The 26,166-nt window shown below is 42.7% G+C and overlaps 2 protein-coding genes across 7 annotated transcripts in view; one reads left to right on the plus strand and one right to left on the minus strand.

The window, feature by feature from the left end:
• Positions 1 to 958: 958 nt before the first annotated feature.
• Positions 959 to 20,999, minus strand: Dclre1a (DNA cross-link repair 1A). Of its 5 annotated transcripts, none has more exons than XM_060391553.1 (10): positions 20,742 to 20,999; positions 19,247 to 20,308; positions 16,662 to 18,275; positions 15,284 to 15,417; positions 14,285 to 14,403; positions 13,015 to 13,155; positions 11,131 to 11,276; positions 10,121 to 10,275; positions 2,600 to 2,741; positions 959 to 1,482 (listed from the first exon to the last, which is right to left on the minus strand). In XM_060391553.1, the coding sequence occupies exons 2-10, from the start codon at positions 19,695 to 19,697 to the stop codon at positions 1,322 to 1,324; spliced, it is 3,063 nt and encodes a 1,020-aa protein (XP_060247536.1). In that variant the 5' UTR covers positions 19,698 to 20,308; positions 20,742 to 20,999; the 3' UTR covers positions 959 to 1,321. The 5 variants fall into 5 exon arrangements, with proteins under 5 accessions (XP_060247536.1, XP_021486668.1, XP_060247543.1 ...); XM_021630993.2 differs by lacking the exon at positions 20,742 to 20,999 and adding an exon at positions 20,556 to 20,694; XM_060391560.1 differs by lacking the exon at positions 20,742 to 20,999 and adding an exon at positions 20,415 to 20,550.
• A 79-nt stretch (positions 21,000 to 21,078) lies between these two features.
• Positions 21,079 to 26,166, plus strand: part of Nhlrc2 (NHL repeat containing 2) — a 53,863-nt gene continuing 48,775 nt past the window's right edge. For both annotated transcript variants that reach the window (XM_021630994.2, XM_060391584.1), the window contains exons 1-2: positions 21,079 to 21,396; positions 24,131 to 24,283. In XM_021630994.2, the coding sequence (XP_021486669.1) occupies positions 21,219 to 21,396; positions 24,131 to 24,283 (331 nt within the window). In that variant the 5' untranslated portion in view covers positions 21,079 to 21,218. The remainder of the gene's footprint in view (positions 21,397 to 24,130; positions 24,284 to 26,166) is intronic.

Below are 26,166 nucleotides of genomic sequence, written 5' to 3' on the forward strand. Positions count from 1 at the left end.
AAAGAAAGGTTGCAAATGCCTTCATTCTTAACACTTGGGAGCTGAGGCAGGCAAGACTTTGTGAGCTCTAGGCCAGTCAGGGCTACATAGTCAGACCTTATCTTTAAAAAAATAAAATAAAATTTAAAAAATTTAACTCTTACCACATGACCTAACAATTTCAACCCTTGCTATTCACCCAAAGGAGCTTAAAGCTTTTCCATAGAGAAGCTTACAGATGGATGCATACAACACCTTTATCCTTGTGAGCATCTGGTCACTACTGAGATGCCCTGCAGCAGGTAAGTGGAGAGAATGCTATGTCCAAACACTGGAGCAGAATTCAGCACTTCACAAATGAGCTATCAGACCACCCAGGAAAAGGCATGAGTAACTGCTAGGTTTACTAAATAAGGATAGGTGTAACCAGATCTGAGATCTGTAACCAGTAATTAGCATGAAAATAAAGCAGCAGAACAACCCCAACAAGTGGCCTTCTGTCCAAGTGACTGGGTGAGGCTGTCTACCATGTGATCCCAACTCTGTGACTGTTAGAAACGAGAGAAAATAGAGACAACAAAGATCATTGACTGCTGGATGCCAGAGGTCATGGGGAGTAATGCATGAGCACAGGGCACAGAGTGCATATTTCAGGTAGTGAAACTTTTGTATGACACCCTAAGGGTGATGTGTTACATATGTGTCAAAGCCCATAGGATGTGCACCACCAACAGTGAATCTAGTGCAAGCTGTGGATGATGGTTACAGAGTCAACGTATATTCAGCAGTGTTCGTATGTGTACCATTTTGGGAAAGGATGCTATAACGGGAGAGGCTATAATCAGTATGGGGCTTGATGCAGACGGAACTGTACTTTCTATTCAGTTTTGCAGTGAATATAAAACTGTTCTAAAAAATAAAGTCTACTAAAAAAAAACAAAAACAAAACAGGAACAAAACTCACCAAAAGATGCTACAGTAAATTCCATACTAATTTTTATTTAAGAATATATATCATATAAAAGATTTATTTCATAATTACATAGATAATGTTTTGTGTCTAGTATCCATTAACATGAATCGTTTTGGTTTCCAGCCCTCATGTTGCTGCAAATTACTATTGCCTCCGTGGAAAAAGCGATTAAGAGTTGAAGGAACTGGGAAGGCCCACTCTCAGCTGTCACTGAGGATTCTGAGGGGCATCCGTTTCCTTGGGTGTATTATTATTCAAGGACAAATGAGAAGCAGTCCTGAGACTGTTTTCATGGCACATACTCGTGCCTGCTTAGGCTAGACTGCTAACACTTGCTTGTGCACGATTCAGCTGACTTCTGTGGCAGGTTCAGTATCCAGCTTCCAACCTCCACTCTTTAAAGTATTTCTCCATTGTGCTCCGAGACTTAAAGGTGCCGACATTTACAGTGGGTATGATTTTCTGTGGCTTCAGCCACTGGACAAAACGTTTCATTTCTAAATAGCTGCTGTGTTCACTATAGGGAATTCCTGTAAGAGCAAAGGGAAGAGATTTATGAAAAACCTAACTAATAAAAGAAGATAGAAAAGCAAGCTATATTACTGCTGTCAAAGAAACTCCGGTGCTTTACTTATGATAATAAACTTTGATGTCTCGCTGGCTGGTGGTGGCCCATACCTTTAACCCCAGCACTCAAGGCAGAGGCAGAGGGGCAGAGGGGCAGAGGGGCAGAGGGGCAAAGAAGCAGAGGTAGGCAGATCTCTGAGCTCCAGGCCAGCCTGGTCTACAGATTGAGTTTGAGCATAGCCAGGGCAGAAAAACTGGTCTTGAAGAAAAAAACAACAAAAACTTGATGTCTTTATGATTAGTAAAGATTAAAACATTAAGGGTAAGCCAACCCCAATGCTAAGCTGTACATAAAAAGCAAGAAGGGAAAAAGGAGAATTCTAAAATCCTTTATTGTGTTTTTATATTTGGAGAACCGTGGCGGGAGGTCGCGAGAGAACTCCTGCAGGAAGTCCTCAGTGGAGCGAGCCAGCAGCCTGGTGACCCCCAAATCATCTGTACCCACCGTCAAGGTGCTAAGCCAGCTCTGAGGGTGTGCTGCCACCCGTGCCACCACCACATCTAAGCCACCTCTTCCTGCCACAACCTCACTGCTTCCTGTCAGCTAAGCACAGACAGAACCACAGCGTGCCTTTACAAGCAGTTCTATCATTTCCTCTAAAATCACGGAGAACTGCAGGCAGTGAGTGATGTGCACTGGCCAGCATCGGAGCCAGCTCTTCCGAGCCGGCTGACCATAGACTGGGCGGGCTTCAGAGTCAGAGAGGGATGGGGCCTGGAACGCCGGAGCTGCTCAATGCTTTGCCACCTGCTTTCCTTGGTTGTTGATTTTATAGCGCTTTTAAGTAACACAAGTATTAAAGGTGAGAGACACACTCTGGACCAGAGAGAGGGTCTGGTGGTCAGGACCCTTGCTAGCACACCTGACAACCAAGTGTGACCCCAGGACCCACACAGGAGGAGAGCCAACTCCGACAAATAGCCCTCTGACCCCCACATCCACACATGGTACGTGCACACAAAGAAAGAGGGGAAGGAAAAGGAGAAACTTCTGACAATAGGGAACTTGGGTAATTTTACCATATATTGATATATTTCCTTTCATCTGGGGAGTGATACCCGCTATGCTCGTTATGTTGTTAGAGTGGGTCCATCCTGTAGGTCGAAAAGCCAAAATCTGATCGTATTTCCCACCACACTTCTTCAAATGGCTCTGTAAGCCCTGTTGAATAAAAACAGTGAGTTCATTTGCTAGTCAGTTGTCAATAAAGTCAGACCATGAGCAATTAACGGGTGAGATCAGAGACATGGGCTGATGGTCACGGACAGCAGCTGCTGTTCACACTGATGTGAACAGCACAGAAACCTGGTGCCCTGCTTCTCAGGAAACAGTCCTGGAGAGTACATTCCAGCTTCTCTTTTTGGCTTTTCGAGCAAGCTAAGGCAGTGCCTAGGAAGAAGTACGATGGGTCATTTGAAACCTACTTAACGGAGTTAAATGAATTACGGTCTGAGTTAGCTACAAAAGCCCCACCTCTTTCCAAACCCACATACAGACACTACTGAGAAATAATAGAATAAATAAATAAATAAATAAGTAAGCAGAAATAGAGAGTAAGTCTGGGAGCACACGCTGAGGGCCCTGAGGAGGGGCATTGGAGTCAGAGTGGCACTGCCCTCAGCACAGACCACAGTCTGAAGACGCAGCTCAGCATTCTCCTGGGCATTTGCTTTTTACCCCTCAGCTGTGGACTGGAGTCACCTCCTGTCTTCAGGTTACTGTAATCACAAGTAACGTGCTTAGTGATTGTTTTTTTTTTTTTTTTGCTGGTTGGTTTTATGAGACATGTTTTCTTTGTATAGCCCTGGCTGCCCTGGACTCACTCTGTAGACTAGGCTGGCTTCAAACTCAGAGATCTACCCACCTCTACCTCCCATGAGCTGGGATTAAAGGCTCATGCTACCACCACCCCAGTTGAATACTTAAAAAAAAAAAAAATATTAGTTACTTAGTTATTTTGTTTTTTAAAAACAGGTTTTCTCTGTGTAGCCCTGGCTGTCCTGGAACTCACTAGGTAGATCAGGCTGACCTTCAACTCTGAGATCCACCTGCCTCTGTCTCCCAAGTACTGGAATTGCCACCACCACCAGGCTTAGTTACCATTTTATTGCTGCAAAGAGACACCATGACCAAAGCAACTCTTATAAAAGAAGCTTGCTTACAGTTTCAGAGGCTTTGTCCATTATCACTAAGGCAGGGAGCATGATGCAGGTAGGCAGGGTGCTGGAGAAGTAGCTGAGAGTCCTACATCCTGAACCAAAAGCAGAGAGAGACTGGGCCCATCACAGGCGATCAAACCCTCAAAACCCACCCCAAATGATACACTTCCTCCCACAAAGCCACATCTACTCCAACAGGACCACCTCTTCTAATCTTTTAGTGCTACTCCCTAGTGACTAAGCATTCAAATATATGAGCTTCTGGCGACCATTCTTATTCAGGCCACCACACTCCCCTCCCCAGACTCCATAGCTTTATAGCCATATCGTAATGCAAATATATCTGGTCCAACTCAAAAGTCCCCAAATGGTCTACCACAGTCTCAGCACTGCTTAAAAGTCCAAAGTCTCTTCTGAGACTCAAGGCAATCTCTTAACATAATTCCTATAAAATCAAACTAAAAAGGATTACATATTTCCCATACACAATGGCACAGAACACATATTACTATTCCAAAATGGAAGAAAGAGCATAGTGAGAAAATATGTGGCCAAAGCAAGACTGAAAACTCAGCAGGTCAAACTCCAAATTCTACAACCTCATGTCTAATGCTTCAAAGTGCTCTTCAGATTCCAACTCCTTTCGGCTTTGTTGACTGCAACACAAGTCTCTTGCCTGGCCTGGTTCCACCTTTGGTCTGCAGCTCTTCCTGGCAGGGATCCTGACTCTGGCATCTCCCACATCTTGGAGTCATCAAGGCAATCCAGGCTTCACCTTCACAGCTTCACATCCATGCAGGGATATCCTTGACACACTGCTGGCCTCAGTGGCTGTCTTTAGCCATGAAGGGAGACTCACAATTCCTTTCTTCTATTCTTGACTCTAAAGCCAGAACCACGTGGCCAAAGTTGCCAAGTTCTTCTGCTTGCTAGAGCTAGAACATGGTTCCCTCTTCAATTCCATTTTCATCAGCTTTCTGTTTCCGATGGTTTTCTTCACTACTAAAGCTTTTCTGTAATTCCCTTTCACAAGCTGGAAGCTCAGCTGTGTGAGGTCTTGCCCGGAGAGCACCACTCCTTTTACTCCACTGAGCATCAGGCTGTTCTTTAAAGTTCCTTTCTCCTTGAGCACTCAACTTGCTCCATTACACTTCCTGGTGCTCCCCTTTCCTACAAACTGCACATTTTGCCTTTCTCTTTTTCTAGCTTGCTCCTTTTCACTATAGTCTGCAGAAGAGTGACCATGATTTACCATGTGACATAGTCAATACTGGGCTGTCTTAAGATTTCCTGTCAATGACATTACTCCAAAATGCTTTAATTTAGCCTACGCAGATTTTTAGGATAAGGGCAAAAGCAGCCATATTCTTTGTCAAAATATCTCAAGAATGGTTTCTAGGCCATTACTAATGTCCTTACCCTCTGAGACTTGTTAAGCTGGGCTGCCATAGTTGGAATCGCCCTCAGCACGGTCGTTTGTGCTCCCTACCAGAATGGCCTATCACGCCCTATTAAAATGCCCAACTACTTTTCTAGTGCAAACTTCGGAGTGTTCCATATCCCCCAACGAGCAGCATGTTTAGGGCTGACACAGCAACACCCCAGTCCCTGGTATAAGCTTTTGTAGTCACTGTTCTGTTGCTGTGAAGGGCACCACAACTATGGCAACTCTTATAAAAGAAAACATCTAATCAGAAGCTGGCTTACGGATTCAGAGCTTTAGTCCATTACCATCAAAGCCAGGAGCATGGCAAGTGTGGTGCTGGAGAAGTGGTTCAGAGCTACGACGGCCTGATCCTCAGAGACAAAGGCACTGGGGCTATCATGGGCTTTGAAAACGCAGCAAGACAATTCCTCCAAAAGAGCCACAGCTTCTCATCCTTCTCAAACAGTGCCACTTCCTGATGATCATGCATCCAAATATGTAAACCTAATGGGCCAATCCTACTCACCACCTCACATGCTCCTCTTGCAAGTGTTGAGTAGAATAAAGTGTCTCAGCTAACATCATAAGCAACTACAGCATTTCAAAACCTCAAGAATCCATTCCAAGTCAAATCTTTAAAAGGAGGGATAAATTCAGCTCAAGAGAACAGAGGGGTGAGAATGGTGATGGTGACATAAGGGATTTTTTTTTTAAGGTCAATGGTTTTGATTGTAAGGTTGAAACCTGGGATTTCAAAAGCTTAGAATGAATTAAAATTCATTTTGTTGATGAGATAATCTCATTTTCGTGTGTGGGGGGTGGGGTGTGTATACACACATGTATAGAGGACATGGGTATCTTGCTCTATTGTGCTCTGCCTTGTTCCCTTGAGTCAGAGTGAATCATCAGACCTGCAGCAGGCTGGTGGCCAGTAACCCAGCTACCCTTCGATCTTTGCTCCCACAGCTCTGGGGCTGTAAGCACTTGCACCTGTGCCCAGCTTTGTACAGGGTGCTAGAGACTTGAGCGCAGTCCTCCTTGACCTCCTTTTGAACCAACCAAAACCCTTCTATTAATTTGAAACAAATATAAAAATACCTATCATGAAAAGACGGTATTTCTAGTCAACTCCTAAACTTGCTATTAAGAGCTGGAGTTATAACAGTGTTTCCATCACACCATCCCTGCACTGTAGTTTTCAAGTTTTTGTTTTGGTTACTTGTTTAATTACTATGTTTCCTCACTTTACTCTCAGCCAGAAAGGAAGTAACTGAACAGAGCCAGTGGGTAGTAATACACATTAACTATACTCTACTCCCATAAACTGGGGTCTAGTGTGCAGTATTTATCACCAATTTATCTATTTTTATTTGTTCCTTCAAAACTACCTGAAAGAATTAAATGGAAACCAATTTTTGGTTCCTATGAGACAAATTGGTTATTCTAAAAATAGCTCATGAGAGAAACCAGTGCTACAAATAGAAACCCACAGTTACAGGAGCGAAGTCTACAGAGAAGGCTGCCAGAAGCCCACTGTACATTAACCACACTGCAGGACTGCTCTCATGAGGAAAGTTATTACAAACAATTCAGTCAACACAAAATCCCTGATTTATGACTGTCTCTCTCTGTTTATTAGTAACCAGTTTGGGAGAAAAATGCCTTGGCAATGTCACTAAAGTTTCCTTCAGAATGCCAACAGCCCCATAGCCTCTCTGTATTGTTTTACCACACCTAGTTAATAAGCGTTGAACCAGAGGTGGTGGTCGGCCAGATAACATCTCTAAGACCTCAGGATGAGTCAGAGAGGAGGAAGCAAGTATCACCGGCAGCATTTCGGCCTTCATTCTTAGATATGAGAGTACAGGAGCCTGAGTGTGAGTCATGCATATGGTCAGGTATGTATGTGTACACACTTGTGGTGGTCAGAGGGCAGCCTGTGTGTAGTTCACTGGGACCCACCTACCTTTAAGACAGGTTGTCTCACTACCTGAAGCTTGCCAAGTGTCCTAAGCCACTTGGCAGGGAGCCCCAGAGATTCAGCTGCCTCTACTTCCCAGTGCTGCACTGCAAAGCACACCCTATGTCCAGTTGTTTTGTTTGCTTTTACCATGGGTCTAGAGATAGAACTCAAGTCCTTGTACAGCAAGCACTTTACTGAGGCCACATTCCAAAGCTTTCTGAGGATGCCCTGAACACCCTGAAAACAATTAGGTTTATATTTTAACAGAAGCCATTATGTCTGTTGTGTCAGATGCTTGGGGCCAGTACATTTGGCCATGATCATCACCACACAGCATTCCAATAACCACCAGATTCTTCTCCTGTGTTTATTAGGCAAGGTGCTTCAAATGTCACTCTCTGCTCACTTTCAGGGAGAACGGCGGAGTCCTAAAGGCAGAACCAGGGGATACCTGCTCTAGTTCTACACCCGGCATGGGCGAGCAAAGAGGGCATGGCTGACTTTCTGGAGCCTCACAGCCTCATCTCTCAGATGTGTCTGACCATTCTTAACTTTGCTACACACTCATCATCTGGGAGCCCTAAAAACACTGCCTTTTCAGAAAGGAGTGATTTTTAATATAAACTTCCAGAAGTGGTGAAATACCCTTAGTGAATATTAAAATCCTGACAATGGTACCAAGTCCCTCCCTCTTCAAGGACACCAGCCTAAATCGTGCTCAGAATAAAGGCTTCCAAATCTTAAAGCCAGTTTGAGTTCCTGCATAAAAACTGTACTTGAGTTTGCAGTTGCCTCAAGATTTATTTCTGTTTAGGTCTGGAAGGATAAAAATACAATCTAAAAGAAGGCCACGAGGACCAGACAACAGTCTGTGAAGCTATTGGCTCTTCAGGAGCATTGACTCCTCTTTCTGAGGAAGGCTGCTGAGAAGCTTGACTTCACCAATTACTGCCTTACCTCAGTGCCACCAGTTTCTCCCTTGCCCCACCCACAGCTAAAACAGTCACTTCCCTAAGGAGCTCTGGCTCCATGTGCTATGGCTGCCTCTTAACAGCCTGGGCTTGGCTTCTGGACTCCACTTCTTTATTCTCCTTTTCTTGTTCATTGTTTGTTCTTTTCTCTTGACTTCGAGGCAGTGTTAAAATCACACAATTCAGCACTTTTAGTCTGTTTACAAAATCAGCGTTATGCAACATTATCATTATCAAATTCTAGGACATTTACATCATCCTTAAAAGAAATCATTTGCCCCTGGCAGGCACTCTCCACTGTCTTTCTTCTAAACTCTAGCAAACCTGGGCCCGTAGATTTACACACTCTGGGTATTTCAGATGAATCAAATCATTTAATATATAGAATTTACATTTGTCTTTTTTATCTTGCATATTTTTCTCATATTTCATTCAGTAGTATGTACTATGATTCCATTCCATTGTATAGATGACGAAGATCCTGTTTTATGGATGCATCACATTTAATTAGTTCATTTACTATTTAATGGGCATTGCAGTTGTCTCTACTTTTTGGCGGCTATGGATCAGACTACTGTGAATATTTTCACAGTTTTATGCAAGGTGATGCTTTTGATTTTCTTAGGACTGGAATATGCTCAGGACTGATCAGGTCAGCACCAAACTGAATGTAAGAACACCATTTCCCAGCCCCATGAGTGAAGAACAGGGTTCATATTTCCCCATACCATCAACAATGGTAGTTACTGTCTATCTGTTTTACTAGAGCTATCCAAGTGCGTGCTGAGGGGTGAGCACGTGTAACGTCCTGACAGAACAGCACTGTGCCTCCTTTAGTATGTGTAGGGGTTGGCCATCGAAGTATGACTTCTCTGGACAGTCTTCTCATTCCTTCCTTAGCTCTCTGCCATCAGGCCCTTCCGTCACTATTTTACTGCACACAGTGGAGCATGGCTGCTCTGGTTGAGGACTGCCTTCCTTCCCTCACTTGGCCTTCTCTGCAGCAGACAGCATTCATGAATACACTTGTGAAAAAAGTTCTAAGCCCTCAATGTCCATAATACTGACTCCCCTGTCCTGATAATCTTCTCCCATGAAACAAGCTGAGTAGGAAATAAAGTAATGCTGCCTGTTCTCCAGGACAGCAGCACGTGTCCTTCTGACCAGCATCTCAGAAGATTCCCCACCACATGGGCAGCTCCAAACTCAAGATGCTCACAAACTGACTCAATTAATTACTAACATGCAAAACCCTGCTTGGCTGTATCTGAAATTTGTGTGGATTATGAACCCAGGAAAACAGGCCCTGAACCTGTGTGTTCACCGTGCACAGCAGGGAGCTCATTTGTTTTCATGATGTCTTGTTACTTGTAAGGCCCAAGCTTCCCAGTTTCAAAGCTTCAGAAACATTATTTCATGATATGATGGCAAAGCAAAACCATGTTTTTGTGCATCATGTTCTAAATCATGTTTATTATACAACATTATTTTATTGGCAGGTGTCAAAATGTTATAATATGGAATGAATCTTAGAACTTAAATCTGAGAGACAGCCCCAGAGCCACAGTGACATCTCAGACATTTCACATGGCATGTTCTATTTTATACTTGGTAGCTCACACTAGACTTTCCTGTTGGGATACACTGCCACTAAGTCATTCCACAAACACCAGTGTTCTAGGGGCCAATATCAGGACTGAGCAGAACAGGCCTGCGGAGGACTCACGACTGCCGAACTCCCTCACTCCCCCAGAAATGACTAGGAAAAATAGGCTTAATGACGACCACATGGCTATATGCTTTTCTATTTGTGCTACTTCCTTTGGGCTAATCCTCTAGTGTCTAAAGTCCTGGTGGGCATGTGACTTTTTCTACAGAGATGCTCACACAGAAAAGCTAAAAACATTAAATATTTCTTTCCCCTGTGGGAAATCTTTATTCTAACAGAATTTCTTAAGAGTTAAACTCAGATAAATACCTTTCCTGGTGTATCTTAAAGGACATACATCTTGAACGCTTACCTTAAAATTAACTTGTGTCATTGGGAGGAGGTGGACCGAAGAATTGCACATGTCTGTAGTTATGAGGGAGCTGATTTCTGGTATATTGAGGCACTGTAAAGTTTTATATTTTTCTTGGGACATGCCCACTTTTGAACCCAAAACATCAGCAATGGCTGTAGGCAAAGCAAAAGAGGAAAAAAAAAAATCCTAGTTTGTTAAATAAACAAAGTTACAATTTACTCAAATATTAAAATAAGTATTTACCAAATAAAAAACAAATTCACAAAACAAACATTCACATTCTAATCACAAATAACCAGTGCAGAGGTGTTGCGATGGTGCAGTGGCTGGGAGCACACACAGCTCTCACAGAGGCCCCATTTGGTTTCCAGCATCCTAGCTGGGTGGCTCACATGTAATTCCGGCTCCCAGGTAATCAGATGTCTTCTGGCCTCTGTGGGCACCTGTACTCACATGCACAGACACAGATACACACAGTCACATGCCTAGAAATCAAACTAATGTTAAAAGAAAGTAGCATGAAAGAGGCAGATGGAAAGGAAGTACATTTGAACATGTCAACGCCCTGGCTTATCATGTCATCTCTTGAGGCTGACACAGTGTCATCATATCTAAGAAGAAATAGGGAGCACTCCGCAGAAACAAAGCAATGTACCTATCACTAGACAAACTACAGGAAGACAGAAGACTCACCGGGAGCACAAGTTAAATTGCTCTCTGCTGGTTCCTGGTAGATCTGCAAGGGATGATACACGAGAGCTGCGCAGTAAGACCAAGCCAGCTGCGAGCACAGTGCCACACGACTTAGCCTTTGTCGGACACTCCCATCATGTTTAGCCTCCTGTTTAAATGCACCAAACCCTACACTTCTCCCCACCTCCAAAGGTGACACTGGATCGTTTCAGAAAACGAATGTCGGGTGCAAGAGTAGAGACTGAAAGGGCCTTTTGCAAGAGAGTCTGATCTTTATAATCTATTAATGTAAATTAGATCCTGCTTCCACCCACCGAGGAAAACTTTCTCCTTTCCGATACAGTAAGTGCCACAGACGACAAGAGCACGCGGGTTTAGGGTTACGGCCTCAAAGGCAGTGTTGATGGCAAACTGGATAACCTCCTGCTGAGACGGGAAAGTGTATTCTGGGCTGCAGTATCTGTGACAAGGAAACACAGTTCTTAACAAGGACTACAGAAGCTGTGCTCTACTGGATATTTCTTTACAAAAAATCAAGCTAGCGAGTTAGATGCAGCAGGAGTACAACCTATTAAAACTACAGTCTCACACTACCTAAAATGAAAATACCTGTTTCCAGCTACTGCCAATTTAGAGTAGAATAACATTTTTTTCACTATTTATTTTTAAATTATTTTTATCATCTGCAAAGAAATTTTCTATTTGAATACTTTTTGATATGCCTATGTACAGTTAATAAGAATAAGAATATATTATATAATAAGATATACCCAGTTATTCACTTTAGTTATGAATGATAAAATTCATTATTTTTAAAACCCAAGTCAGTATCAAAGAAAATACAATTGAAAGAGATTCTATTTGTAGAAAATAATTCTGACTTAATAAATATAAATTCATTAGTGTTCAAATTAAAGTTGATATCTATATGGTTATTACCTTTCACAGATGCATAAATGCATACATCACAAGAATATAGCAAACCCAGGGGCTAGAGAGATGGCTCATGGGTAAAGAGTGCACATTGTTTTTCCAGGGACCTGAGTTCAGTTCTCAGCACCCACAAGAGTCAGATCCCAAGCTGCCCTGTAACTCCAGCTCCTAATGCCTTAGGTCTTCACTGGTACCTGTACTCAAGAGCGCATATTCACACAGACACATAATTAAAAACAAATCTTTAAACAAATACAACAGAATTAGCTGGACCAAGATTCAAAATCACACAGTGAAAGGCTGGCCTCAAGTTATTATTTATATATGTTTTGAGATGAGAAGTGCGATTTTGGCAAAACATAATAAACAATAAATACCACACAAACAATTTTTCTGACTTTCAGAACTGACTTTGCTACTCAATTGTCAAAAAGGGGAAAGACTCTCAGTCCTTTCTTCTGTGAAAACCCACAAAAAAAAATTCGGAATCATGTAGGAGTAAAACTACATGTCTTAAAAACGTATTTCTTTATCTACTATTCAAAGTACACATGGAAGAATGAACTATGTCACTGTGGGCAAATGGCCAAGGAAAGGCTTGTCTTTGATGTTTCTGCTCTTTGGGAAAGATTATCTTTTACTAAAATATCTCATAAAAAAAAAATCCTTGAAATATTTATATAATTAATTCCTAACTAATCAATGAGTCATTTTAAAATATGGAATTACACTGTATACCACAAATATATACAATTTCTGTCAGTTATTCCTTAATAAAGTTGAGACTACATAATTTAAATAAAAACATTTATGTGACTATGTTTGTATCACTGAAGGATTCAAACGTTTAACTTACAAATTACTTTTTTAAGAAAAGGACAAAAGTAATTTCAGACCTGAACTGTGGCCTCTGTTTTCTCTTTACAACTATACAGTAATTACACGGACTCTCCAGAAAAAAAGTAATTTAAAAACTGTTTTCCTAACATTTGTTTCCCCAATTTTTTTTTTTTTAAGTAACAGGACTGTCCTATAAACATTTTCAAAAAAATAACAAAAATTATGACATATAATTCTAAATTTGCCTTTTAGTAGTTTTTTTTTTTTTTTTTTTTTTTTTTAATGCATCCTTTGGTCAAACACTCTTAAAAAATAACTGGCTACAAACCATCATTTAGCTTATCTAAACAAATGCTTAAATTACCCATAAAATGCAGGGCACAACTAACAGTGGGAAAAGGCAGAACTCAAAAAGTGTTTCTCACGTGGTGTCTAAGTACAGCGTGTGGACTTTACGGCCCGCAAGAACAGAGCGCTCCATGCTGGGGTCTGCCCGAAAGTCTCCAGTGTGCAGCAGGACGGCACCATTAGCAAGCTGGAAGAGGATCATGGTAGCACCTGGACAGCTGGACACAAACACTTTAGAGGAACACCCAGAGACACAGAGCACTTGCAGCAAGGGCACTTCTCTCAACATCAACAAGAGAATGCACTTTATCAGCTGACCACCAGAGTGCAGGGAAGGTTGCCCAAGCCTACAGGGTGCACATTCCCAAGACGGTACTGTCTTCAGGACAGGCTGGCCTCTAAGCCCTTAGTACAACCTGCCTGATAAGAGCATTGTCTGAGACACTAGCTTGATTAAACAATCTATGTGAAATATGGAAGCTGTGGTAAATATTTCAATAACAACTCCAAAAAGTATCAGAACTCAAATGGACAATGAAAGAAGAAATATTAGCAAGGCTAGAAGACAACTTCTTTAAAAACAAAACAAAACCATCCAACAAACAAAAAAACAAAAACCAATCTAACATGATAATATTGGCCTGGACTTCAGCAAATCTAAATCTTGCCTTATTTCTTTCCCAAGATGCTTATGGTCTCTATGGAACAGGCTCACATCTCAGAAGCATAGTTGATTGCTACATTGGGGCAGTATGAATCCTGACAGCACCTTACAGTGGGGGTAAGAGGGGTGTAAAGATGAATGCGGAAAAGGGATAGAGAGGGAGAGGGAAGGAGGAAAAAGAGAAAAGATGGGTAGGGGAGGGAGACAGACAGAGACAGAGAGAAATCTATTTCCATGGAGAAAGAAATCTTCCAAATCTTTAGAATCTAAAATTGAATGATTTTTTTAAATTTAAAGGTAGGGTAGGACCAGAGGACCAATCCTCTGGTATCCAAATAGAATATAAGATTTTACTTCATGTAAATTATGTTAAGGAGAATGGAGAACTTCATGTTTAAAGAACAGTAACAAAGTATTTTTTAATATAAAGTATCACAAGTCAACTGCACAAAATGAGTTAGACAACTGAATCTCTGTACATTTAATCTAATAGTAAAATTATTTTCTTCAAAAGTAGAAATAGGATTGACTACAGTTCAAGAATCAAGCTTATTGGCTCTAAGCTCCCAAGACAACCATGCTGCCATTTTCTTTTCCGATACTGTTCAAAACAGGTGCCTTCTATGACACTGGTATGCTGCCTGCTGTGCCAAGCGGGAGACTGAGGTGACCTTCACACTTACTGATTGGCGTCCAGCAAAACAACTTTGACACCATCCACTATACATTCAGTGTCCATTGGCAACTGATGGACGTATTGGGCTTGCACATGAAGCTTCTTCTTCAACAAATTGCCAGTTATCTGCAAGACAGGGTGCATTTGCTAATGGTGCTGTGTTTCACATTCAGTTTAGAGCCACGGTGGGTTAGCACTCTCAGTTTTCCCACTCCTATGCATGTGACCTCTCCACGCCAGGAGAGTCTGGAAGACAACCATATCACTCTTCGCCTGCTCACCTGGGGCAAGCTGGCCATTCCCACAGGCTGCACAAAAACCTTCCTGACCTGGTCCCTGCTCTCTACTGTGGGCTTATCTCCCACAGTTCCTCATGGTATGTTCTAAATATTCTCAACTTTCTGAAAGCCTGAAATAGGTATTTCCAAGGTGCTGTGCCTTTCCACCAACTGTTTTAATCATTCTTTCTTCACTAAGACAAGGGGGTGCGTCATGAGTGCTGTGAGGATTAAATCAAGTTCTCACTAAAGCCCTTGGGAACTGGGATTAAATTCTTCCTGATAACCAGCTCAAGGCATTCTGCACTGTGAAACTTTCTCTCAACTCAGCTGGGGACAGTCTGAGGTACCACTGTGACAGCAGTAAGTCCACCTTGGCTTTATTTTTGAATGTTACCCCTGGAAGCTACACAGCCCTACAGTGAAGTATTTTGCCTCTATATCTACTTAGGCACTCTATACAATGTTTACTGGGTGAAATTTGGCTTCCTGAGTATACTGTAACACCACTTACAGCTCTCATGTAATAAAATACATGTTTGTAAAAATAGGTTGTAACTGCTGGTAGTGACATATTTGATTTTTAAACTTAATGTACAATCAGCTTTAGCCATCTTCTCCAGAACAATGATGGCTCTTCTAGTTTTCAATATTCTATTTTTTTTTAACCAAAGTTTCTCAAAGTCACCACACTCCACAAAGACAGAGTTCAGAACGCTAAAACATACCTCACTACAATAAACTGGCATTGTGAAGTCCTTCGACAGCCCAGCATAGTGATCAGAATGGAAATGTGTGAGGAAATAGGCAGTGCAGCCTTCAACCTCGCCGTACTGAAAAGCATCCACGGTAAAGCCAGTCCCTGCAACGAGACACCACCATGGTGAGCAGCAGCCAGTGTTCCCACACCCGGTGCCTTCTAGAGCCCAGACCTCGCCACTCTGCAGCTCTCACTTAACCCTCAATTTCACTATGGCTTACGTAAAAGCATAAATTTATTGAGAGGTTACAATAATTCCTGTGTCTACTAAGTACCCATCGTAGACACTTGAGAGTAGTTTCACCAAAAAATTAAGCTACAAATCAATCTTTTCTTTGCCCTAATTAATGCTTTGTGGTTCTGACACCTGGGGTGGGGCAAGTGGACTCTAATTTCTGCCAAACAGTGAGAGGAGAATGGCTTAGAACTTTGAAGCCATGAGTTTCAATGAAGGGGTGAGATTGATCCTTGAGCTTCTCAAGGGTCAAAAAGCTTATCAAAGTTTGCAGTCTTCCGAAGGGCCAAAGTTAAATAAAAAAGAGAATATTATCAATAGTCCTTGATTTCATGGTAGCAGAGGAAGAAGGAAATAAGGAATTGTCTCAAAAACTCAAAAAAGATACACAGGGAAACTCAACCTCAAAATGCTGTTGAGGTTATCAATACACAGCACATTTAAGATATAAAAAGTAAATCATAATAATAACTGAAAAACAGAACTAGCACTGGCCGCCACATATATCTGAGAAACATTTTTATGCAATCTTTAGAAGCTGACTATTCTTGCTGTTCTATTGTTTACTCCCAATAGAAGAGTTAGTGATTTCTTTAGCAATCATTTCTGTGCACATTTTGTCTATGAACTCACCTGTGAAGGCATGGGCAGATATCCAGCTGGAATATACGAAAGCAGAAAAACCTAAGTTTCCACATTGCTTTAAAACTGGCATTTGTGGGAGTTACATCCTGCCAGTGCCCCTTTTTTATTCCCTGAGCACTGTGTCCCCTCAGCAGTGCTTAAGTACCAGCTTTTATTCTATTTACACCAATGTTTTACCTTCCTTCAGGTTACGTGGAATCTCCACTATTCGCTCGCCTTTCTATAATCTATAATGACTATCTAATCATTATATATAACATGTATAAAATTTTTAATAAAAATTTGCTGATAATGGAGAAAAAAATTTTAAAAACCAAAAACCCAATCTCATTAAAAGACTCAAAAATATCATAGAGAGCAAAGAGAACATATACTTTATGAAAATGATTTGAAACATATCCACCCAGTGACAAAGAAATGCGCGCCGTGTCTTCATTGATAAGCTGACACTGGTGTTCCAACTTACCAGGGATTCTCTTATAGAATGGACATGATCTTTGCAATTTCCCCGTGCCAGCCGACTCTGAAATGGCCACATTCCCTCTCTGTGGCCTGCCATGAGTCCATCGCACAGAGGCTTTGCCTCTACTTAAGCTGGCTGTCCCCATCTCTGGACTGGTAAGAAGGGGACCTGACCTCTGATACATTCCTTCCCGCAGTGAACTTGACTTTCTAGGTCTCTTTCTTCGATGCTGAGCTGTCTCTCCAGACAGTTCCGTAGGGCACAGACTCTCATTTAAATTCCTTGCATCAAATTCTAAGTCACTTACAGAGTTCTCGGCTTTCCTCTTTCCCAACCGTGGCCTCTTTTCTTTAGGACTCACAATGGGACTCACATTTGGCCTTTCTAAAGCACTTTTCCTTGGCGACGTCTCTTCTTGTCTTTTGGGTGGTAGTCCAAAAAACACACCTATATCCATTTGCCTCATTACTTTCTTAGCAGGTTGGCTTGCATTGTAGCTAGGACTGACAGGTGATGAGCTCACGGACTTGGCAAGAGGCGTGCTTGAACACTTCTCTACCTTTCTGCAGGCACACGTCGAGTTAGCACCCGCAGCATCCATGCCCTTACGCTGTGATCCTTTACTTTGACTTTGGGTTGGGTTCACAGACCGACATTCGCCTTCCTCCTTCTCAAGTGGTTTTGCCATGGTGCTTGTAAGTAACGGCAGGGAAATTTGATTGCCAACAGCTGATGTTTCGATTTTCTGTTTCTGATGACTTGATCCAAGTGAGTGAAATTCTGGCTCTTCAGGTCTTGCCTTAGTGGTCTGACAATTAGAAGCAGCACGTCCCACTGCCAAAGCATGTGAAAACAAGAGAAAGCCAGAGCCTGTGTGTGCTCCGTCATCTTGGGCAAGCCTGCCCTGGGTCTGGGAGATAAGCTGGAAGGAATCATTGAGAGCACGGCCTTTACCCGATCCCCTGAACTCAGCCTGAGTCCACAGGCTCTCCACTGAGGGGCAGACTCCCTCTGGCTCCTTTGGGAAGGAATGGTGAAGCTGCTCAAATATGGCAGAACCATTCTCTAGGCTGCTGTCTTCAGAGCTCTGTGTAAAGAACAGCTCCTGCTGTGAGTCATCCAGCTCTGTGTCTTTATCGTGAGTCTCTTCGTCACTCTGCAGCGGAGAGTACGAGATCTCATAGTCACTTTCCGGCAAACTTGGACCCTGTGAGTTGCTTTGACTCTTTAAAGTGTCCTCCACAGGAGGCAAGCCATCCTCCCACAGCTTGTCTTTCTTAACAAACTCTGCACATTCTGTAACTACTGACATCTGAGAACATGCAGAAGAGGAAATCTTTTTGTTGGTTTCAGCTGGAGGCTGAGATGTTCTTAGGCACTGTACCATAGACAGAGAATCATCTAAAACCTTCCTTAAGTTCTCAGTTCTCAGATGCACAGGCAGTCTCTCCTCAAGGTCACAAGAGTCTGGCTTTGCTGCAGTGAGACGTGCAGCTGGCACGTGGGATGGGCTGTGGACAGGCTCCTTGCTAGCTCTACCCTGAGCAAGCAGGAGATGTGTGTATTTCTTATAATGAGAAGGAATTGTAGAGGAACATAGAAGACCCTCAGGACACTCTGAAAAGTTAAAGACAAACAGAGCATTTTATACAATAAAGTTTGGCAGCGCTGACGTAAAGTAGCCTCTACACACAAAACCATGGGCCACCATTTTGTTTTGTTTTTGAGACAGGGTTTCTCTATGTAACCCTGGCTGACCTAGAACTCACTATGTAAAGCAGGCTGGCCTTGAACTCAAAGATCTACCCACCTCTGCTTCCCAAGTTCTGGGATGAAACGTGTGTGCCACCATACCTAGCTCGCCATGGGTCACCTTTAAGAACTATGGCAATAGCTATGGTGGCCTGCATAATAACAGCTGTTTCCAAGTTCAACACTAAAACACCAAAAATTAATCCAAAATAGTTTTACAAGGCACTACTTATTACACTTAAACATACTTTTAGATTGCTTTTTCAGATCCCCTTTTCACAAGGAAATTTGAAATAACTTAAAAAAAATAAAGTCATAACTCATTTTCTATATAGTCCTAGTAGAATTTTCTATGTTAAATACATTTATCTTAAAATATAATAAAAACACGGCATCACTTCTGTTACTGGCACATTTTTGTGAGACTGAGTCATCTCAGACTACCTTCTAGTTCTTCCGGTGTACCAACATGCACGACGAATACAACATGTCCATAGTTAGAAACCAAATGTATTATAATTTATGATTTGATTCTAAACTAGGATAACAAATCATCCTGGTTACTTAACCTGTAGGAATCTTCATCTACAAAACGTTAATGCCACCCATATGTCTGGTCCTTGTAAGAGTTAAGTAGGAAAATGCGAAAGTTCTTAGCTCATGCAAAAGTTCAGTGAGGAGCTGGGATGATAGCTCAGGCAGTACAGTGCCTGCTGTGCACACAGACACACGAGTTCAGACCACAGCCCTTACAGAAACCAGCCAGGCATGCTTGCACATGCTTACAATCCAGCAATAAGGAGACAGACACAGGAGTATCCCTGGGCTTTTCTTACCTATGTTGGAGACTGGGGGAGAATCCAAACACTCAAAAACATGCCATCGGGGTGTCTGACCAAGCAATGAGGAAAAAGGCACCTGGCAGCTTGGGCAGTATCCTTCATAAACTGGGCGTACTCTTGGGGACAACTGTTTGCTTCTGTGAGCTCTACGGTGCTTTCTTGGAGTAGTATCTTTGCTTTGAGACTGTTGAATCTCATCTCTGCAACTAGAATTCTGACTGGATCCTACAGAAATCTGACTGTTTGTTTCCCCAAGGCACACTTTGTGGTCTTTCGGTGTGCCTTTATCTTCTTTGGTTCTTTTTTTGTTTCCTTTTCGTTTTGTCTGGTATTTTCCATCTGTTGCTTTTTCAACAGATTCTGAAATATTTGGATGCACTGGTTTGGGTTTTCTTTTAGATTTATATTCCCAGATGTCTTCTTCCCAAAATGTGTCTTCTAACATGGCAAAATGGTATTTATGAGTCCAACATTAGTGTTTAGTAAATTCAGAGTCCATTTCTTGTCACAGTTTTTTTAATAGGAAAAAACGTAACCAAAATCGAACTAACTTGGTCAGGACTGAAACTTTGGTGATGATGATATTGGAACACAACACAATCAGCACCTATGCAGACTTGCTGTTCCATTTATAACACAATAAAATTAATTGAAACAAAGGGTGAGATTTGTAATTTTTTGGTTTTTTTTGTTTCGTTTTTTACATTGTGACACTATTTCATTCAAGTTTTTTTTTTTTAATGTTCCAGGATTTGATTTATAAAAATAAGAATCAATGGTGCCTTGAAAGGTAAGCACTGATGAGAAATACAGGCTCCACATCCCCACTAGGAAGCTATCCTGGCTCTCATTTACGTGGTCAAATGTCCATTCACAAGTCCAGTCACAGACCCTAGCCAACGGGGTACTTTAGTTCACTGCTGAAACTAGTCACACCATAATCAAAGAGGTGTTGGTCACAAAACCCGCAACTGCCCTTATTCGTGACTCATGGATATCCAACCAGCTTCAGTTTCCCGGGTCACTCCATTTCTTCCTCCATCACAGGATCAAATCCTGCACAGTGAACAAAGTTCAAACAAGTGAGATCGCGCTGAGGCCTCGCTGTACCCCACACCCCTGGGGCTGTCTGTCCTGAAAGTGGTCGGCCACCCCTCCAGACCTGCAGAGAAGTCGGGTACCAGAAACCTCCTACAGCTCGCCCTCTTTCCCTCGGATCTGGGGTGGGGAAGGCCCCTGCAGGACTCTCAGCGGCTCTCCGAGCGGCCCCTCCTGCCAGCCCCGGCGGGCCCCGCGCGCGCACCTGGCCTGGCAGCGCCGGCACCCGCGGCAGCTGCTTCCTCTCCGCGCCAGCTCCCCGCTCCCGGGGCACTCATTCGCGCCGGCACTTTCGCCACTCCCAGAGTCACGGGATACAGTCGTTAGCGCAAACCCACCGGCCTCACTACCTACGCGACACAACTCTGAAGACTGCTTCACCCCTCTTTACCTTCCGGGTCCTTCTCCGCGGGAACCGTGTCTCGCTGCCACTCCCGTGCCGAATCGGCTAACCCCAGCCTAGGCGTGGGGACACCCGAGGAGCTTTTCCTGAAGTCGGCTCTTTCTAAGTTACAGAGCTCCTTGGATTTTGTTTGCGTTGGGAGCCCTGTCGGGTTTTCCCGGGAAGGGGCTCCCCATCCCCTGCAGAGCCCGCGCCCGGAGGCTTCCCCGTGTCGAATCCGGCGCTCCGAACGTGCAGGCTCGGCGGCGGCCGGGACCTGGAAGGGGCGGGCCGGCACTTCTGGAGTTGAGTTACGCGCGGGGGAAGCTCGGCCCTTCGGACTCCGGCCTCCGGGCGCGGCTGAGCGCAGAGGGAGGCGGGTGTGGCGCAGCTCGGGGCCGGCCGGGCACCGCGCTGAGCAGGAGGGCGGCGCGCGCTTCCCCGGCCCTCGCCCTCCATCCCGGAGCCCTCGGGAGCCCGCACAGCATGGCGGCCCCCGGAGCGCGGGGCGCGAGCCTGTCGGGCCTGCTGCCCGCGCAGACCTCGCTGGAGTACGCCCTGCTGGACGCCGTCACCCAGCAGGAGAAGGATGAGCTGGTCTACCAGTATCTGCAGAAGGTGGACGGCCGGGAGCAGGACCTAGCGGTGCCCGACTTTCCGGAAGGTGAGGGGCTGGCGGGGGTAGGGGCCCCCGGGTCCTCCCCTTCCTCGGGGATGGCTCCCTCCCGTCGGAGGTCTGCTGCCCGGCCACCCGCCCACGTCCCTGAGGTGTTACGGAGTGGCGACACGCCGGGGGAGGGGATCTGGAGGGCGGGGACCAGCGTTTGCTTCTTGGTCTTGAATACTGCTTGGCCTCAAGACCCCGGGGCTTTTTAGCGGCCTCGGTTTTCAGTGACCGGACTACCCAGACAACCCAGCCAGCCCGCAGGTTTTCCATCTTTCTCATCCCCACTGACGTTTGTCGATCATTTTCCACTTGCAACCGACGGTTTTAAGCACTTGGTGATATACCTGGTACAGCCCACTAGGGGTGCTCCTAATTAGTCTTGTTTTACAGGTAAGGAAACTGAGGCACAGGAAGGCTAAGGAACTTGCCCGTCTAATAACTAGTAGAGCTGTATTGCGTTCTGCAGACCTCAGATCTGATGAAAGCAGATGCTTTCATCTGCTTTGTTAGTGCTGCCTGCTTTGTTTCCACGTTCAAAGTACTGAACCTGTTGAGTTTTAAACTTTGGAGTCAGTTTTAGCTTAGTACTCAGGGTTGAATCCTAGCTGTGGGAACTGTTGGAACACGAGGAAATAGATACTCCCAGCAGTGCAGTTTAAACAAAATGCTCCTTTACTTTCTTTAGTTGGGAGTGTCATTGTTTAGTCTGCTGGAGTTGGCATGTATCCTGGCATGACACTGAAACCACATGCATAGTTAATTTGTTACCTGTGGCAGGGTTCAGGTATCTCCCGGAAGGATATATCAGTTCCTCCTCAGTCCCACAACAGTCTTGGATATCTCTCTTCCCCTTTTGCACTTGAGGGGGCATACCCCTCCCCCCTTTATTATACTGGATTTATTTATTATACTGGATTTGAAATACTGCGGAATTGCAGAAGAATTGGCTCCATCCCATCAGAGGTTGGTTTATCCCATCAGAGAAACTTCAAAATGACACATACATATATACAGAAGTATACATATCTTCTGAAAACTTTGTAATAAAGCACATAGTGAATACAGTATTATAAACTAGCAGGCCAGAAGCTAGATTTGTGGGAGAATGTTTTCATTTTCTATTTTTTTCTGTGTTTATAAGTTTACTATATTATTACGGTATTTGACCACTATGACTCAAGTCATACTCACTAGATATTAATCAGGCTTTGTTTCTGATGTACTCTGATATCTGCTGGACCCAATTTTTAAGGACAGAATGTTGAAGACAAAGCAGATTTTCAGGTAAAGTCATGTTCAGTGTGATTGCAGTTACTGATCAGCTTAGAGAACACTCGTTCGTCGAAAGATATCACCTGCAGTAGAACGGTGGATCCAGGCCAGCCTGAACCTAGATCCCTGTACCCTCCTTTGTGAGCTTTTTGATTTTTAGCACATTACTTTATTTTTCCAGGTCTTGATTTTTTTTTTTTTTACTCAGAAAGTGGAGCTAATATTTACCTTTTAATGATATTATGTGCAAGTAATTCAGATAAATTCTTAGAAAACAAGGAGACTTATTAAGTGTTGGGTATTTGTTGTATTCATTGTAATTATTGCTACTTATATACATTATTATCATTAAATCTGGTAAACACCTGGCACAATAACTTACATATAATAACTGTCTCTATGCCCTCACTAAGGCACCCTTAACAATTTAGAGGCAGATTCTTAAATATATTGCAAGTGAGGTGTGAACTACATCTTAATTAGTAGGTATAATTAATAGTTCTGTGTCATCAATTAGGTATATAGTTAATGCTTATCAAAAGGAATAATTAAATGTTCGCTGAACCCTGAATACTTTAGTTGGGAGTATTTAGTGGAAATATAAATTTGTTTGAGACCATTATTTTTAGAGGTATAATTGAACAACCAGTTTTTGTTATTGGTAGTCCTTGCTCCGTTAGTCTGCCCTTATGACTGGGTGTAGGGATCTATTGTTAATCACCTGCTCAAACTATTAAATTGAAAATTCCAGAAATAAACTGCTCATAAGTTTTAAGTGGTACATTCTGAGTAGCATGCTAAAATTGTGTGCCGTCCTCTTGTGTCCTTTCCAGGAAGTAAATCATCCTTCTGTCCATGACACTGGTCAGCCCTTGTCCACATCTCAGCATTGTGTGTGTTGCCCACTGTTAGTCATTAAGCAGTTATTGTGGTTTTCACTGGGACCATGATGCTTGTGCTTAAATAATTCTTATTCCACTTAATAATGGCTCCAGCATTCAAGAGTAATGATGGTGTTTATTGGATACACCACAGAGAAGCCATAAAGTTCCTCTTTTAAGAAAAGGTAAAATCTCTTGACTCCATAAAAAAGAACAACCACATGCTGTGGTTCTAAGATCTCTTGTAAGAGTGATTTTTAGCCCTTCAAATTGTGAGTGAGGAAAAGCAAAGTGTGCAGTTTTGCTGCCGCATCTCAAACTGTGAAGCTGGCTTAAGGATGCAGTATGTAAAGTTGCAGTAGGTCTACTGACAAGGTCCAGGGTCCATTGCAAGGATCTGAGGGGAATCCACCAGAGACAGCTGGGACTGCTGTGTCTGTCCTCTATCCAGCTTCAGCTCTTAGTTTCTTTAAATTGTTTCTAGCTACTTCAAAGTATAGTTAATACTTTAATAGCTGTGTAAATGACCCCGTTGTTGTTTCCTTTAATCGTTGTAATTTGCTTTCTGTGAATTCCAGGGCTGGAATGGCTGAACACAGAGGAGCCCCTTTCTATTTACAAGGATCTATGTGGGAAAGTGGTTGTCCTTGATTTCTTCACGTACTGCTGCATTAACTGTATTCACCTGTTGCCTGATCTCCATGCCCTTGAGCACAAATTCTCTGATAAAGGTACCTGCTTTTTTGATTTGTTCTCACAGACTGTTGTGCAAAGAACTGGAAAGGATCATACTCCTTTCTCGGAGGAGAATGAGCCTTTCGCAAGACTAGGGAGCTTCTGAGTGTGATCTTACCCTGTGAGCTAAAGGCTGTCTCCCTGTCTCCCTGCACTTTCTAATGTGAAGATAAGATAGCACACCACAGCCAGGGTTATCAGGTTGGCAGTGAAGCTCTAGATCCCCTGATTTGCCTCCCAGGCACAGCTTGCCTCACTGTGCCTGATTTTCATGTGCTTTTTCATGAGAAGTTGAACTTAATGATCATGGTTTGCCTAACTGAGAACCAAAATTTAGGATTCAGGTTTTGTCTGAGCCTAATTTACTTTTGTCATGATGAGATATTTAGAAAAGTCTTTTTCTATCCCAGGCTTAACTAAATTTGTTCTGTGAAAAAAAGTGAAACATCTGGCCACATTTTATACTCTTCTCCATATGATGACAGGAGATTTAAATTTCTTAACAGGAAATGTTATTAGACTTCTGACGTGAACCACAGTGGAATGCAAAGTACAGCAGATACTTTTCTTTGACCTTTCGTCATTAACAAATGATTATTAAAGTTAATGTTTTCCAAAGCACGCTAGGAAATCCTCTTAGAGCATTAGTGTTTCTGGAGATAGAAGGTATTATACTTCGTGTTTACTGTCCAAGTTAGAAAATAATCAGACTTTTATTTTCTGTTGACTTCTTTCTAAAAACAATATGAGAGTAAATAAATTGATAAAATGATTTCATTTAATTCAAGTTAAACTAATCAATCAGCCTGGCATCTGTGGGAAAGCAGTAGAGTTGTTGCCTTTGTGAGTAGATATTGGGGTGTGCATGGATGGATGATAGCGAGGAGTGCAGTTGAATAAGGCCACTGATGACGTCTAAAATTAGTAAAGACTGAGACGCTTTTTAGCTGTCATATATTCTGTTTTAAAAACACTAACCAAAAGATTTACAAGTGACTAGATCATCAAAAACTCATGTGTGTAGATTTAAGAACGGTTTTGTTATACCCTAGGTAGCATATGCCTATGTTTCTTACTCTAGCTAGCACACTGGTTGAGCATGGTTATGTCATTATAAGTATGTTTTTAGGAAATGTGTAACAGATCTGAATAAGAGCATTAAGGTGGCAAAATCCATTATTTTGTAAAATTTATGTATGTAAATTTTTTAAAAGTCTTGTGAACCTCTCTACCCCAGACAGTAATAACTCACTTTGCCTGTGACACTTTAAAAAGATTTTCCAGTGAAACAGAATTGACCTAAAATTAAAACTAAGCAAGAATGCATGTGAAATAGAAAATGGGTCGAGAAAGTGTCAGGCAAGTAAGCATAAATGCCAGAAAAAGTAGGATTTTTGGTCCAAGAATAGGTTTATTGTGGCAGGGCTTGTGGTAAAAATAAAGAGACAAGAGCTAGAGAGATGGTTCAGTAGTTAAAAGCACTGGCTGCTCTTCCATAGGTCCTGAGTTCAGTTCCCAGCAACCACATCATGGCTCATAACCATCTATAATGGGTCCTGATGCCTTCTTCTGGCATGCAGGTGTACATGCAGACACAGTACTCACATACCAAAAATATATATAAGTAAATAAATCTTTAAAAAATAAAAGTAAGTAAATAAATAAATGGAGACAAAGACCGATAGGTTAAGGTTATGTTGTGAAGTGCTCTTTAGAGCATTTGTAATAACTCAGAGTGTCTTCTTCCATTGAGGGTATGGCAAAGGTAAACATTGTTTTTTGTTTGGTTTGGTTTGGTTTGGTTTTTTTGTAGGATACATAGTAAAAATGTATTTTAGAACATACTATGTTAAGAATCCCAGTGTTTCTTTATCTAAGG

The sequence above is a fragment of the Meriones unguiculatus genome, chromosome 1 (assembly GCF_030254825.1).
Source record: "Meriones unguiculatus strain TT.TT164.6M chromosome 1, Bangor_MerUng_6.1, whole genome shotgun sequence".
NCBI classification, from domain to species: domain Eukaryota; kingdom Metazoa; phylum Chordata; class Mammalia; order Rodentia; family Muridae; genus Meriones; species Meriones unguiculatus.